General features: G+C 43.1%; 1 protein-coding gene across 1 annotated transcript in view; it reads left to right on the top strand.

The window, feature by feature from the left end:
- Positions 1-13,287, top strand: part of SOBP (sine oculis binding protein homolog) — a 144,036-nt gene extending 130,749 nt beyond the window's left edge. Inside the window, 3 exon segments of the mRNA XM_011360691.2 lie at positions 10,730-12,220; positions 12,222-12,272; positions 12,274-13,287. Of these exon segments, the coding sequence (XP_011358993.1) occupies positions 10,730-12,220; positions 12,222-12,272; positions 12,274-12,696 (1,965 nt within the window). The 3' untranslated portion in view covers positions 12,697-13,287.
- The last annotated feature ends 483 nt before the right edge of the window (positions 13,288-13,770 follow it).

Raw genomic sequence — 13,770 nt, 5'->3', positions numbered from 1 at the left:
GTATGAGATGGGTAGTGAAGATGGGGCCGGTCCTTCTCAAGAGTAAACAAGGTCATGGACAAGAATGGCTCTGACATCTCTACCAATGCAGAGAGTGGGAAGGACCAAGTTACCCAGGATCGTGGGCACAAAAAGATAAAAACAACCTTAGAGATACGCTGAGACTTTGGGGGCGGGGGTGGGGTGGGAACATTATGCCTAGATTAGAGCTAACATATAGAAATAAAATGTAAAAAACATGCCCCACCAACATATTTCATAGGTGAGTACAATTCAGGAAAATATATCCTTGTATGGCAATCCATGCACTTTAAGGGAAAGGCAAGGTGAGAATTTTAGGAAAATAAAGGGAAACATCAAAAGAATTATTTTTGGGTATTGAGTACAAAATCTGAAGCCGACATTAAAAACAGATTAATTAGTAAAGAAGCAAGATATGGGACAATTTACCTAGACATCTGCTAAGGATATCATTATCTTAAATACAAAACGATCATTCTTCTCATGCCTTGCAGATAGTTCTGAGAAAGTAGAGAAGCAGTGAGAGGAATTCTAATTTGACAACCACTTGATTAATATAGAAGAGAGCTTCTTGGTATGTGGATGGAGAAGGGAAGTGACCCAACCATCTTGGAATGTGCAATGGCAGAGGGAGAGAATGATGGATATGATCACCCATGTTCCCTAGAATGTAGAAAAGCAGATTATTTTAAAGTTCCAAGAAAGTTGGATTTGGCCTCACAATCAGAGGATCAGTGTAGTTTGTGGGGATGGGGGAAAAACCAGGGTGTGGGAAATTCTGAAAATGAATATTGTGTCAGGAAGGCTAGGGTACGTGAGAGGCTGAACCCTTGGGGAACTGCCCAAGGTAATAAAAGGAGCTATTAGGGCTACTGTCACAGAAGGAACAAGAAGTAGAATTGGACAGATCAGTGTTTAGAGAAAATAGTGTAATGTTTAACAAAAGAGGGTGAGAAAGCAGGGCTGGGAAACTTTTATTTGGTTTGTTTTCATCATCTCCATAGTGGGAATGTTCTCTAGACTGCAAAGGGTAGGACAGATGCCATAAAGAGGGTTATGAATCCCACGCTGGGGGCAAAGAAGATAGGCAGAGAGCACCTGCTGTATACACTAAGCAAATTTAGATCTCCCAGTCCTATGAGGGAATTTGTAGATAATTTCAAATCTACTTTTGGATAATCTTTGTTCTATCGTGACGAATAGGAGAGGTTTCTTTTTAAATTAAATTTATTGGGGTGACATTGGTTCTTAAAATGATATGGGTTTCAAGTGTACAATTCAATAAATATTGCATTGTGTGTTTACCACCCAAAGCCACATTTCCATCTGAAAGGTTTCAAAAAGACAGAAGTGGACAAATGTTGACCAGATTTTCAAAATTGGGAGTTTATGATTTCTGAAACTCTAGACCAGTAGTCTTGATGGCTTAAGCTCAAAAGTCCTTGAATATATCATTAAATAAATGGTTGATGAGCACTTAGGAAAAAAAAAAAAAAAGGTTCTGGTTGACCAGAAACTCAGAGTGAGGCAAGCAGCATGTAGAATGAAAAGAGGATGGGTTGGAAGTTCTAGATCGAGATTCTGGCTCGACTATTCATAGGCTGTGAGAGTTCAGAGAAACCATATCATCATTTTAAAGTAAAATGGGAAAAACAGTAACTACTTTAAGTTTGTTGTCAGAATTAAAGTAGATAACTTAAGAGAAAGTTTCAAGCTTTGTACATAACAGATGTTCAATAAATGTTTGTTTTTAAATAGCAAGGACCTAACAGTGGAATATGGCTGCTAAAAAAGCACATGCTTTCTTGGGTGGCATTACTGGAGGTATAGGTTCTATATGAGGGAGGTATAGTGTTCTACCTGGACTCTGTGCTGGTCAGGCTGCTGCATTCCATTCTGGGCTCCACTTTTTAGGAGGGGCATTACTGAGGTGAAGTATATGCCTAGGTAAAAGGCATAAAACAGGGAGAGCTCTGGGAAATTGTCCCCTGGGGAATGAGCACAGGAATGGAGATGTTTAAAAATAGCAATCTGGGGAAAATATGATGGCTCTTTTAAAGTATTTGAAGGCTGAGATTTGGAAGAGGAGCTGTCCTGGGGGATCCTGGTGAGCAGACAGACCTACTATCAGTGGGCAGAAGTGATGGGGATGTGGAATGGTTAAACTTTCTAATAAAGCTACACAGCACTTTGGAATTATATTGCAACCCTCTTTTGAGGCCACTAGAGAAGTCAGTGCAAAGGAGAAAGGTGTCTGTGGTGTGAATCACTCTTTGGTTGTATGGATGGATCCAGATGGTCCTTCCTGTCACAGGAAGTTTGAGTGCCACCTGGAAGACCATCTATGTGTAGAAGGAAACCCCAACTTGCTGGAGGAGGTTGGTTGGGCTTGACAGGTAGAGTTCCCTAGAGGTTTCAATGTCTGCGATTCTGGAATTTTAAAACAAAGTTATGACATTTTAGTTGACCATCTTAACCCTGTAGTCTTAAAGGAAAATGCAGAAAAATCCTTGAGATAGTATGGGCTTTGAAGCCAGACAGATCTAAGTTAGAATCTGGATCTGGCATCTATTACCCGCGTGGGTAATATGGGCAAGTTATTTAACCTATCTAAACCCCAGTTATCTGTATGATAAAGTACTTGTGGAGATTAAATGAGGTAATCCATCTAACATGCTTAGCATGGTTAAATAATGCTACCTATTGTTATTAGTATAATCTATTATGATTACATCATATTGGGGCTTCCAGTAGGCATATAAGAAAAGCCATAATTTTTGATGGAGCGTCCTGGAGAGATTTGAGAATAAGAGATGGATACCAGGGGCTGAAGTGGGGCAATCCTGGCCATCCACAGATAGGAAGGAGCTGGTTCAATCCGTAACCCAGGGAGCAGAGAAATGTGCAGGAGACTGTTAAAAGGATTGAATGAAAGAGATTGAAAGCCCTTAGCCAGGTGCCTGGCAGATTCTAAACAATCAGTATGTACATAGTTGATAAGTGAATGAGAGGTCACCATAAGCAGCTGCAAGCTTGCTAGAAGCAGCCAGAGAGTAAGCTGAGGTGCAGGATTGCCAGAGGGGCTGTTAATTCTGCCCAAGTGTCCTTGACCTGGACCACCTGCACACACACAGCCTTGGTATAATGGCATTTCAGTGGTGGTGCCCATTGTCAATGCCAAGACACAGCCCAGGTGGATGAGGAGGCCGGGAGGCACATTCAATAAAATCTCTAGGAAAAAAAGACTATTTCAGATGTCACAGACAACAGCAGTCCTTCCAAAGATTTCCATCATGATATATGATTAACTGTGTTGTTGAACTAAAGCCACATGTTTTGAAATATGATTTTGCCATTTTCTACAAAGTCTGCATAACAGAAGAAATGAATGAGGTGAATAGCTGCAGAGATAAGCCAGATAACTAGCACGCTTCATTTTTTAATACATCAGTTTGATGGGTCTCCAACCCAAGGTCCCTCCCTGCAACTTTTTCACAGAAGAGCCTCTGATAGTCACAAATAATGAAATTTCAAATATTCAAGTATACACTTAGAAAACAGAGAGAGCAATGATAAATGAGATCAGAGATACACTTGAAAAGATTCAAATATATTTTGAAAACGAGAGTTATAATAAAAAAGGTAAATAGAAATCTGAAACAATTTAAATGTACATTTGAAAAAAAAAAGGAGTCACTGTGTTGAGTTAGAACAAAAGGGAGTTGATATTGAGAGAGTAAAATACTGACTGTTTTTTTGGTTAAAAACTGTTAGATGAATTTTAACCTTTAGAACACATCTGCTGGAGTACGTGGAGTACTTCTGAAGGGAGGAGGTGTGTGCAGATTTCTCCCATGACTGTATCAGTAGAAAGATTTTGAAGTCTTTGAGGGCAGGTACTGAATCTTTCCTGCACTGGCTCACAGTCCAGTGCCTTTTTGAGCACAGTTCAAATACTTATTTTTGAATAAATAAAAGCATTGCAAATAGCTCAGTTTTTTCCTAAGCTTCAGTTTGAAGCAAAGATGATGAAATGAAAATAAAATGAGTGTGCAGATGGTAAAATAAAAACAATACAAAAAAAAAAATAAGCTATATAAGGTCAGGGGATGCATCTTTACTTAACTCATATCCCCGATTCCTAACACAGTGCTTGACACATAGTGGGCCCTCAATAAATTTTCACTTATGAGTTAATAAATTGGTTTATGTGATGGCAGATTTTCGGCAGATTATGTCTGGAGTTGATAAAACAGAGAGAAAAGTTATGGGACATGGCAGCAGCATGGGGTAGGACATCCCTCTCTGCTTTTACGTGGCACTTTTCCATGTCTGCAGTCATTTGCTGGATCTTTTATCTTCCTGTGTTTCCCCGGGAATGCTGTCACTCTTGATGATCACACTTTACAGCTGAGCACCTGAGGCTCAGAGTGATTAAGTACCTGACCCCACCAGGAAGAGCTGCAGGCTGAAGGAGTGGACTAGTTGATCTCTGAGGTTCTTTTCAGGGCTAAATTTCATTGCTCTGAGATGTCTTAGGCTATTTCTGTGTCCTCTCAGGGCCAAATAACTGGAAAACAGAGGCAGACATTTGGCACCAGGTAGACCAGATTTTCCGATGTTTGAATTTTTCAGTTTCCATCTGGATGACTTGTGTTAGGAAGATGTAAGTTCCATTTATCCAGCTTAAATGAAGCAGAAAGTTTTGTGATGATATGCTAATGTTCTTAGGCAACCTAATATGTCAGACCAAAGGGAAAAATCACCTTCTTCTGAATCATGTATTTGGCTGTGAGGGTAGACCTGCGGTCACTGAATACAGGCCAGGATTCCATCTCTTGCTTTTGCTGTGGAAATAGAGACTTGGGTCAGTAATGAGCCATTCGTCAGCGCTCATTGAGATCCTGAACCAAACCCATCTCTACTCTTGTCTTACAAAGCTCATGGCATATGTGAAAGGGAAGGATCTACTCTGGGCCAAGATTTCTGAAATCCAGTTCAAAACTTATAAGATAAGTAGAACACAAGTCATGGTATAAAGTTCCTACAGGGCAGTTTCCTAATGAAATTTACAATTCTGACAAAGATGCTCATTAGCCATTCCTTGAGTTCCAAATGCCATTCGAAGAGAAAGAAGAGAGGAGAGGAGAGATAGAGGAAAGCTCTCAAACTACAAAGCAACAAAAAATCAAATAAGACCCTTAAAGAAAAAGAACTATGTAGCAGACATCATCATGTTGGAATCTAAACCTGCCTCCGCAAAGCTTATTTTGAAAATAAACTTCTCCATGAATTTGCTTTAAAACAAAACAAAACAAAACAAAACAGAACAATAGCCCTTGATGGTTCCAAATGACTCTTCTGATTTCTGCGTGGCTTTGCATATCTATGGCTAGGTCATCTTTTTCCTTCCACTACTCTCTAACCCAGCTTTGCAAGGAAACAGGATTGTGGGCTTGATCCCCCGTCAGTTTTGATGTGCCCCTCTGCCCTCTATGGAGTTTTGTCCTCACATGCATTCTGCCATGCAGGGCCCGGGTCATCCTGTCTTAAGAGCACGTGATAGATACCGTGACTATGGCCTTTCCTTTGGAAGATAGTTCTGTGATGTAATGAGTCAAGCAGATCGTTCATCAGCTCTGTTTTTTAATAAAACATGAATAGCACAGTTTATGGCTTCCACTATTCAAACAGCAGTTGAGCCTAAGAGGAATTATTCATTTTAATGGTTCTAACACTCATTTCCAAGCAGCCGTGCTACTTTATCAGCTTTTGCCTGAGTTAGAGAATGACTGGCCTTGGAAAAAGAAGAGGGCTCAGCAGGAGTTGAAAAGAGCCTTCTCAGGATAGTGGGACATGTGGTACCTTGTCACTGCAGACAGCCCAGTGTTGCCTCTGGGAGTGTGGGGGGATGGGGGCTGGAGTCTGTGAGGTACAGTATGCATTTGCCCAGAGAGAGAATCGTGCTCCATTCTATCTCAAAAACACGCAGGCTCATAGGAAAGCTGTGGACAGAAATTTTCTTTTCCCTCCTTAGACTGCCGTAGACACATCCTTCCATTAAGTTAAAATTAACTTAAACATATGGGATGTTCCTGGGATATCAGTAACCATGAGGGAAACAGGGGGGGACTGAAAAAATACACTATGCAACAAGCTAATAATATACCTGACACACAGCCTTACTTGTTACTACTATGAACTCCATTTCACAGATGAAGAAATTGAAGCTGAGATTTTCATAAGATTGCACTGCTAGTAAATAACAAAGTCCAGAATGACACTCGCATCTTCTGATTTCAAATCCCACATGATATCTGTAGCATCCTTTGCCACCCAAGTGCCCTGATGGAGGCAGTGTTTAAACCCAAAGGAACAGCTGATGCTGGGACCAGGCTGGAAGCAAGTATTCAGGTGGGGTCAATCTGAGGCTCTCAACTCATACCAAAAGGTGACTATCTACAGGTAGGGCAGACCTTAAACCCTTTAAAACACTGATCACCCCCACGCATGTCTCTCCGTCCTCCTTTGCTTCACTCTCGGGTGAGCTCTTGATTTCTTTGAACTGGCCTAGAGTATAAGATCAATGCCACATTTAACAGGCCAAGATCTAAGGAACCAGCATCTTATGGCAAGCTACAGTTTTGCTTAAGGAACTACAACTTCTGAGCTGTTACCTGGGTGCTATATCTGTGGCAAGTCAGAAGCACGTGAAGATTTTGTTTTGTTTTTCAAATTGTTGATGGCATTCAAGAGATCACTAATATCTTTTTACTGTTCCATTGCTATAAATGCCTTTATCCAGATAAGAAAGATTTCATCAAACGATTTCTTAATTAAATATTGCCTGATGCAAGATTACCACTCAGAAGGCAGTGGTGGGTTCCATTAAAGGATGAACTTCATTCTCACAGCTGACAGGGGATTAATGTGTTAATTAGGAACTCTGTCTCCCTCCCAGTCACTTGACTCTTCTCTTAAGCCCAGCAGAATGTATATATTGTGCCCATGTGGGTAACCTCATGGCATACTTTGGCTTTGACTTTGGACGTTTACATAAAAATAAGGCTCAGTTGCCAACATGAATAGCTTTCTTTCTTTCCAGGGGAAATACAAGATGGAAAGAGTTATAGGAACCAGAAGTCCTGCCTTTCAGTTTTCTTATATCAAGAGCAAGTGATATTTCTGCTGAGGCAGTGTCTTTTGAACAGTTTAGTGGTGTAGGTTGCCACACATTTATTTCACAGGAAAGGAGTGAATCCATCAGGCCACTGAGCTTATAAGTACCACCCTGGCAGCCAGCCACCAAAATATAAATAGTCTAAATGGACTAAAAGAAATGTTCATTCTGTTGTTTAGAATTGGACACATCCCAGGAAGGTAAATTTAATCTTTTTGAGGACTGCTGCTATAGGGTTGAATGGAATACACATTTGTTTACCTCCTTTGTGATCTTTTTGTCGCCCTGGTGATACATTATGTATTTGTGCTATGAGGCATTTCAGCTGTCTCATGCAGTGGCGTTGCATGAGCTGACTTTTTGGTCCCTAGATTGCCATTGTTGAACAGCTTCAGCCTCAGCTTTTTCCAGTCTGGGACCTGAGAGAAGGGGAACCCAGGGGACCAGATTCCAACAGAAACAAAGCCAGGGTGGAATTACAGGGAGATCATCCCAGAACCTAGCGAGTTGAGCTCTGCACTTCTTAATACACATGCTGTGTATTTCATGGGTATGCAAATGTTATTTTATTAAAGAGAGAGAGATCTCCAGTATATATTTTCACCTAACTACCACATCTTAAGCAATCAGCTCAGGCTCTTATGCTGAAATGTTTAATTACTAGAAGTGTGTCATTAGTTAGATGGAGAATGAATGATGGTACTGCATTTTATTGCCTCACATGATATAGCCATTTGTGTCATAAATTCATTGACCTCATCTTAAATGATGTGCCCTGTAAGACAGACTTGATTCATTATTTCTTAAGTGACAATTTTTTTCTCTAATAATTTTTTGCTTCCTCAGAAAGATTGCTTTTCTGTATTTTTAGATCAGTGTTCTGAACTGAAATGTAATAAGGCAAGGATACTTGCACATTCACACTCACATTACCCAAAATGAGACAGTCATAAACTGTTACACTATTACCTAAACACTTTGGGATGCTGCAGAAGATCAGGTAGCTATAAGTATTAGTTCTTTGCTTTAACTGGAAAGGTTGATGAAATAGAATTTTACTTTGAACTCTGATGTCTGTAATTCTTTTTATGTAGAAATAGCTAAAATATGGAGAATTCTCATTTGATAGTTGGGATAGTTCTGTGAGCATTCTTTATCAATGACTTATTGAAAGTGAAGGAAGTAAAGGGAGAACATTTAAGTTATATTTAGATTATTTTTTGTGACTCCACTTGAAAATATTTATTAAGCTTGAGGAAACAGAGGAATCCTCTGGAGCCAAATAATTCAATCTGGCAATTTAAAAACCAATTAAAGATTTAAGAGAACACTCTTTTCCCTTATGGTTAAAAAAGAAGATCCAAAAGAAATATGCCAGAAATTTTGGTATATTATTTTAATGTTTAATTCTTTGATAGTGTGTTCTAGTTCATGATTAAAGAAGCTATATTTGAGCTTTCACTTTAAGCTTGTAAATTAACTAATATTGAAACAGAATCAGGTGGCTTTATTTCATTTTGGAATTTAAATGTGAACATCACTATACATTAAATTTATTAAAATGATTGGATTTCAAAAATAATAACTTACATGTGTAAGTTTTCACTACTAGTTTATTTAATCTTTATCTACATGAGAAGTTTGAGAGTCTGATGGATTCTGCTCATCAGAGGCAATTATATACTTGTTTGTAAACCGGACAGCTCAACTATAATTAAAAAAAAAAGTTCCCTTAATTCTGGAGAAACCTGAAACACTATAGTGAAACACAGGAGTATATTAGCATTAAAATTATTTTTTTGGCAAGTATTTTGAAGAGTGATATGAGATCAAACAAAAAACTAATGTGTGCCAATAAGTATGTCTTATTCAATCTCACACCATCAAGTATATTATATACAAATATCAGTGGAAAAAAAAAGTGAGAAGAGTGAATTTCTACTTACAGACCTACAACTGCCATGAGTGTGTACACTCACAATCACACACTAGCATGCCACCACTGTTACGATCAAGGAAAGCCGAGAGTTAAATGAGATGAGTAATTAAATGCCCAGCATATGTTGTTTTTGCATTGTTTATGTGACCAATAATTATTAAAATGTATCATTCTTTAATGCTATCTGTTTACCATAGTTAAAAACAACAACAACAACATGCACCAACAAGGCAACAATAGACACCCCCCTCAACAAAAACAGGGTTCTAGTTAGAGCAATATTGGAACCAGTGCTTTAGTGAGGAGAGACTCAAATTTAATGGACTTACCACTACACTACATTTCAGAATTCTTCCTCTGCTGTTAAATGGATCGAGTGCTGAAGAAATGACCTTAAATAATTAAATAAATAGATAGATAGATAGATAGATAAATAAATAAATAAGAAAAAAGATAGTGTGTGTAATGTTCAGTTAAAAAAGTAAGGCACTGAAAGAACTATTGAAAATTTTGACATCTGTTTATCTGTTTATAGCTGTGGCAAGATTACTCATATTAATTCTTGTTTAAAATGCCATATGAAGGAAAGACATTTGTGCAAACAAGAGTCATATTTGAATTGTAGATCATGTCTTCACCATCTGTGAGAGCTGATGGTGTTGCAAAATTAATGTGTTAATGAAATCACAATAATTTCTCCAAAGTAATGGGTTCTGAAGCCGAGAATGACTATTTTTTGAACTTTGATGTCTAGTGATTTCCAATTGGGAAAAGCTCTCAGCCTTTAATTAGTTCTGCAGCCCAACTTTAAAATAAATTTGGCGATGCCTTTCTTTTGCCAGGAGTAGATGCGAAGGGGAGAAAAAGCCATAACAACTTTTGGAAAACGTTCTCTGGGTTTGAAAAGTTGTTCAATAAGACTGCGTGCCAAGAAATGTCACCAAAAATTCTGACTACTGAGAGAGAGTGGGCAAACAGCTCAAAAAATAATTCTAGCTTGCTGCAACATCACAGGTTGGGAATAGCTAAACCTCACACAGACTTCATGACTAATTCCAAGTTTCCCCTTGGAAGGCAGACATAATGATGTTCAGCGCTTTGTGTTATTGGTTAACATAGCACACCCTTCCCAACTGCATTATCGAACAGAGTCAATAGTGTAAAATGACTCTGCATGAGGAGAATGTTAAGAGGCTATATTTCAAAGCCCACTGAACTTTCTGGAGAATCCTTCTTTCCAAAACTATTTAGATTTGTATTTACAGCAAGCCTCTTTGACAAGCGAAAATGTACGGGCAGGTATATGTGTTCTTTTCTGTCAGGTCCACCATAAAGGGACAACACAATTTCTTTTTTTATTTTTAAATAGGAGATATTGATAATTGCTGTTCTGAAGAGTTAATATTTATAAAATAATTCTGAGAGAAATAATTTTACAAATATGTAAGCATTTTACCTTTTAGAAGGAAACACTTCAGCCTGTTTGAAAAATTGCGATAAAATTTGAAAGAACCTTTACGTGAAACATGAAACACTACCTACTAAAGGAAATTGCTTCTCTTACTTTTTTCTCTTTATTACTGTTGTAGGTATGTGACTGGTGTAAACACATAAGACACACAAAAGAATACCTGGATTTTGGGGATGGGGAAAGAAGGCTTCAGTTCTGCAGTGCAAAATGTCTCAATCAATACAAAATGGACATTTTCTACAAAGAGACACAGGCCAATCTTCCAGCTGGGCTGTGCAGCACATTACACCCTCCCATGGAAAATAAAGCAGAAGGCACCGGGGTGCAGCTGCTCACTCCAGACTCTTGGAATATTCCTCTAACAGATGCTCGGAGGAAGGCCCCCTCCCCGGTGGCTGCAGCTGGCCAAAGCCAGGGCCCTGGCCCATCGGCGTCCACCACCGTCTCTCCATCTGATACTGCCAACTGCTCTGTCACGAAGATCCCCACGCCAGTGCCCAAGTCCATGCCCATCAGTGAGACTGCAAACATCCCTCCTGTCTCCGTCCAGCCACCCGCTAGCATCGGGCCTCCCCTCGGTGTCCCGCCTCGCAGCCCTCCTATGGTGATGACCAACCGCGGCCCGGTGCCGCTGCCCATCTTCATGGAACAACAGATCATGCAGCAGATCCGCCCGCCCTTCATTCGTGGGCCGCCGCACCACGCCTCCAACCCCAACAGTCCTCTGTCCAACCCCATGCTCCCTGGCATTGGGCCCCCACCGGGCGGCCCCAGGAACCTGGGCCCCACTTCCAGTCCCATGCACCGGCCCATGCTCTCGCCCCACATCCACCCCCCGAGCACCCCGACCATGCCTGGGAACCCCCCGGGCCTGCTGCCCCCTCCGCCCCCGGGCGCGCCCCTGCCAAGTCTCCCTTTCCCCCCAGTGAGCATGATGCCAAATGGCCCGATGCCGGTGCCCCAGATGATGAATTTCGGGCTGCCGTCACTCGCCCCGTTGGTGCCACCCCCCACCTTGCTCGTGCCATACCCCGTGATCGTGCCCCTGCCCGTGCCCATCCCCATCCCTATCCCCATCCCTCACGTCAATGATTCCAAGCCCCCCAACGGATTTTCCAGCAACGGGGAGAACTTCATTCCGAGCGCCCCTGGCGACTCCTCGGCGGCAGGAGGCAAGCCAGGAGGACACTCCCTGTCCCCGCGGGACTCCAAGCAGGGCTCGTCCAAGTCCGCGGACTCGCCGCCCGGCTGCTCCGGCCAGGCGCTGAGCCTGGCCCCCGCGCCCGCGGAGCACGGCCGGGGCGAGGTGGTGGACCTGACGCGGCGCGGCGGCAGCCCCCCGGGCGCGGGCGGCCAGCTCGGCTTCCCCGGCGTGCTGCAGGGCCCTCAGGACGGCGTCATCGACCTGACCGTGGGCCACCGGGCCCGGCTGCACAACGTGATCCACCGCGCGCTGCACGCGCACGTCAAGGCGGAGCGCGAGCCCGGCGCGGCGGATCGCAGGACCTGCGGTGGCTGCAGGGACGGCTACTGCAGCCCTCTCGCCGCCGGCGACCCAGGTCCGGTCGCTCCCGCGGGCCCTGATGCCGCCGCGGCCTGCAATGTCATCAGTGAACGGCACGCGCGGCGCTGTCGCCGAGGGCGCCAAGAGCGCGGAGCCTTCCGCCCGAGCAGCCGCCGCCGCCGCCACCGCCGCCGCCGCCGCAGCCGCAGCCCGCGGCCCCCAAGAAGCTGCTGTCGCCCGAGGAGCCCGTGGTGAGTGAGCTGGAATCCGTCAAGGAGAACAACTGTGCTTCCAACTGCCACCTGGACGGGGAGGCGGCGAAAAAGCTGATGGGGGAGGAGGCCCTGGCGGGGGGCGACAAGTCGGACCCGAACCTTAATAACCCCGCGGACGAGGACCATGCGTATGCCCTGCGGATGCTGCCCAAGACGGGCTGCGTGATCCAGCCTGTGCCAAAACCCGCGGAGAAGACTGCCATGGCACCGTGCATCATCTCCTCGCCCATGCTCAGCGCCGGGCCCGAGGACCTGGAGCCTCCTCTCAAAAGGAGGTGCCTCCGAATTAGAAATCAGAATAAGTAAAAGGTTTGTATGTCCACGGGGGCTCTCCTCTGCATGAGCCAGTGCACCTCTCCTTACTTCTTACAAGGCAGACGAGAGAGAGAGAGAGAGAGAGAGAGAGAGAGAAAGAGAGTTAGTTGAATTGATAATCATGATTTTATTTCACCTTACATGTTTTACAGTACACTTTGGTCACACGCTATCATCATTTTGATCCAACATCATTCCCATTTTACAGCCGAGGAAACTGAGTCACAGCATGTAAGTGCTGTGCCCAAGGCCACTTACTTAATGGCAAAGTCCAGTTTTGAACCCAACTTGCAACACTGTCTCCTTAATTACACTTTTATTATTATGCTCATCTCTGTAATTCACCCTGTTGAAGAGGAAGAGGTGGGGAGGAAGGAGTGATTACTTGGGGCGAGTAGATGTTCAGTCACGAGGTTACAGGGCGGTGGTAAAAGGTGAGCTGGGCAACTTCCGGCGACTTCCTGGAGCTAGTGTACTCATTGGCAGAATGTCTTAACTCACCAAATTTTCTTAATAACCACAGGATTCCATTTGCAAGATGAGAATAAAAACTTACCTTTTTGCATGCTTATGCCAACTGCACCCAAGCCTCTAAACCCCCTTTGCCTGGCAGGGCGTCGTAGCCATAGCTCATAACTCCTCTTCACCGGATCTCTTCATTTGTCACCAACCAGCATTCCCCAGGGCAGGCTTCAAGCATTCACAGACCAGCTTTGCTTCTTCCCAGTTTTTGAGCTCAGCTGCTCATCTGGTGGGCTGCTCACCTCAGCTGACAGTGGGAGCTTTGGCAGGGGAAAGGGCCACATTGCTGAAGGAGGTGAGATGCACATTTCTGACCTCAGTGGGGGAATCCTGTTTAATGCCAAGTGAGCCAATAATAATGAGTCCAGATTTTCAGTAAGAGGAAGGGGAACTAGCATGTGTGACATACTCGCTATACCCAGATGTGGCCTCATTTGATCCTCCTGCCAATCCTGGAGGAATAGGTATCATCTGCATCTTACCAAGGAGGAAGATGAGACTTGGAGATGTGGCCCAAGTTGGTGAGTTGGGAAACCAGTATTC

This window comes from Pteropus vampyrus, unplaced genomic scaffold (genome assembly GCF_000151845.1).
Source record: "Pteropus vampyrus isolate Shadow unplaced genomic scaffold, Pvam_2.0 Scaffold58, whole genome shotgun sequence".
Taxonomy (NCBI): domain Eukaryota; kingdom Metazoa; phylum Chordata; class Mammalia; order Chiroptera; family Pteropodidae; genus Pteropus; species Pteropus vampyrus.
The sequence above is the reverse complement of the archived record's forward strand: the minus strand, read 5'-3'. Positions and strand labels throughout refer to the sequence as shown.